The 2685-nt window shown below is 24.8% G+C and overlaps 1 protein-coding gene across 1 annotated transcript in view; it reads left to right on the forward strand.

Annotated features, from left to right (window-relative positions):
* The first annotated feature begins 1800 nt into the window (after positions 1-1800).
* LOC107463000 (zinc finger protein WIP2) overlaps positions 1801-2685 on the forward strand; it is a 5634-nt gene continuing 4749 nt past the window's right edge. Inside the window, exon 1 of the mRNA XM_016081690.3 lies at positions 1801-2553. Coding sequence (XP_015937176.1) covers positions 1915-2553 — 639 coding nt within the window. The 5' untranslated portion in view covers positions 1801-1914. The remainder of the gene's footprint in view (positions 2554-2685) is intronic.

Genomic DNA, 2685 nt, shown 5'->3' on the forward strand with positions numbered 1-2685 from the left:
TGCAAGAAACTAAACTCTATCTCTTTGGAGACAAACCTGCAAAGATGTCTATCTCTGACTTGACCCACTTTGCCTTTCCCTTTCGTCTTTAATTTCCCCCTTATTGTCCTGCAGGGGGTAATTTCTTGACTTTCCACACACTTTTTGCCTTTCTTCTTTTACCTTCTAACTTACCTTTATGCTTAATTAATACTTTACAATAAATATTTACATTATTTTATTTTATATATAATAATGTGTGTGTTTTATAAGGTAGTATTTATTTTTAGATATTAAAACTAAAATTAAAGATTGAGACTTAATATTATATTTATTGATTAAAAATTAAAATTAAAATTTAATTTTTTTAGTATTTTTGAAAAAATAAAGATAGAAGAAACTAAAATTGATGAAACTGAAAATTGAAATTTTAACAACGCAACATTTTTTTAAAATATTTTTATTTAATTTTTAAAATTTTAAATTTATCTCTCAATCTTTATATTTATCTTAAACTAAATATAATATTTAGACATAATTTAATTTAATACATTTTATACTAAACATAATACAAATATTTTTAGTCTTAATTTCTGTCTTTTATTTTAAATTTAAAAANNNAAATAATCAAATATTATTAGAATAATATATTCATTTTTTTTCATAAACATCAAATACGTATTTCTATATAAATGACTTATTCTGTTTATGTAATATGATAAATTATTTTAAATTTTAGATAATCTATATCTATCTTTTTTAAATTATTGATTATCTCTTTCACGTTTCTAGTTCTTAAAAAATTGATATATCCAAACACGGTTCTATTTAAATACATTATTCAGTATTTACCTTAGCATTCAATAATGAATAAAAAAGAATGAAAGAAACAACTAATTGAGAGAGGGTATAAATTTTAGACTATAAATAAAAATAAGTGATTATAATTTTTTTTAAATTATATATTTATTAATATAGTATGACAAAAGATATATAAAAAAACACAATGATTAAAAGTTAATTTGGGTCTCTGTTTTTATTTGATTGTTGTTTAGACTTTAAACCTTAAATTCTCTATTTTAAGATAACTAGCAATTTTATAATAGAATTTAGAAAAATTTTTGGGGTGAGCAATTTTTATTATTTTTTTGTTATTATTTGACCAACATAAATATTAAATTATTTTTAATAAATAAATTTTATTATTTAATGTGTATAAATTTTAAAAAATATGAGTGTAAAGTCTATTAATTTATCTGTGCAAATTTTGATAAAAATGAGTATAAATTATAATATTTTTGTATGAAAAATTTATGTAAATATAAGTGTAAATTATTATTGACTAAATACTTATCAAAAATAATAATATTTATTGGTTATATAGTATTGTTCTCAATTTAAATAACCATGTCAGAATGCTAAAAGTTAACAACATATCTATAAAATAATAGGTGTATACACCATAATTAATACTTTAAATAATAAATTTGGATCTTTTAAATTTTAAATTTTTATTTTAGAAACTAAAATTAAATTTCTTACCATTAAATATTTTTTCTTTCATATTTTTTCTTGGTCATACCTATAAAATAAATGACTATAGATTATATTTTACCTTCTAAGGTAAATTTCAAAATTTAGAAAATTCAAATTCTTAAATAATTGCCTTGGGGTTTGATGAATCTGCTTCTAAGTCGAACTCGATTACTGAAATTCTTTATAATAAAATCTGACTAAAGAATAAGAAAAAAAAAAAAGAAAATTTCTATATGCTATGCTATACAGCTCCTCCATTATTATTTCCTCACATAATATCATCTCTTTCTCTCTCTCTCTCTCTTGCACACATTAAGTTCATATATCACTCAAACATCTAACCAATGAAACCAAATTAATCATCAAAAAATTGCCTTATACCCACAAGAATCCACCACTATGACAGATCCTCAATCCAATTCCTTAGATGATGATGGATTCTTCAACTTCATGCCTCTCCACCCTCCTCACCACTCTTCTTCATCTTCTTCTCAATCCAATTTGCACCCATTTGCATACTTAAACACAAGATTTCATCATCAACAACAACAATCTGAAGCTTCTTCATCTTCCTCCGAATATCTTCTTCCTACAAATTCTAATTCCCCTCCTCTTAAAGAAGCACTTCCTCTCATAAACAAACTAAGCCTCACAAATCACCAACAAAACAACCACAAGGGTGCACTCCCATATCCAGATTCTATTAATTACGAGAACGAAGACGAAGACGAAGAAGAGGATAATGAAACTGTGGCTGTTGCACTGCGCATAGGGCTTCCAAGAATCGATACTTCTTATGATCTTCAACCTTCAACAAAGGAAGCTATGGCTGATGAGAAACAGCAACAAGAACAAGTGAATAATAATAATGTGTTTTCTGGAAACCCTTTTGAGAGATTCAACAATAACAACAACAACAACATCAACAATAATAAGAGTCACTATTGGATTCCCACACCATCTCAGATTCTAATTGGACCTACACAGTTCTCATGCCCTCTTTGCTCCAAGACCTTCAACAGATACAACAATCTTCAGGTACCTAAAACATATACCCTAGCCCTTAATTACTTCTTTTTTTATTTTTTTAATTAATTTCATATTTTTTGTTATTTCTGTGGCAAAATTATTTCTTCCTATCATCCTCTGAAAAAAATAATTTTATAATAC

Source organism: Arachis duranensis, chromosome 8, assembly GCF_000817695.3.
Source record: "Arachis duranensis cultivar V14167 chromosome 8, aradu.V14167.gnm2.J7QH, whole genome shotgun sequence".
In the NCBI taxonomy this organism is placed as follows: domain Eukaryota; kingdom Viridiplantae; phylum Streptophyta; class Magnoliopsida; order Fabales; family Fabaceae; genus Arachis; species Arachis duranensis.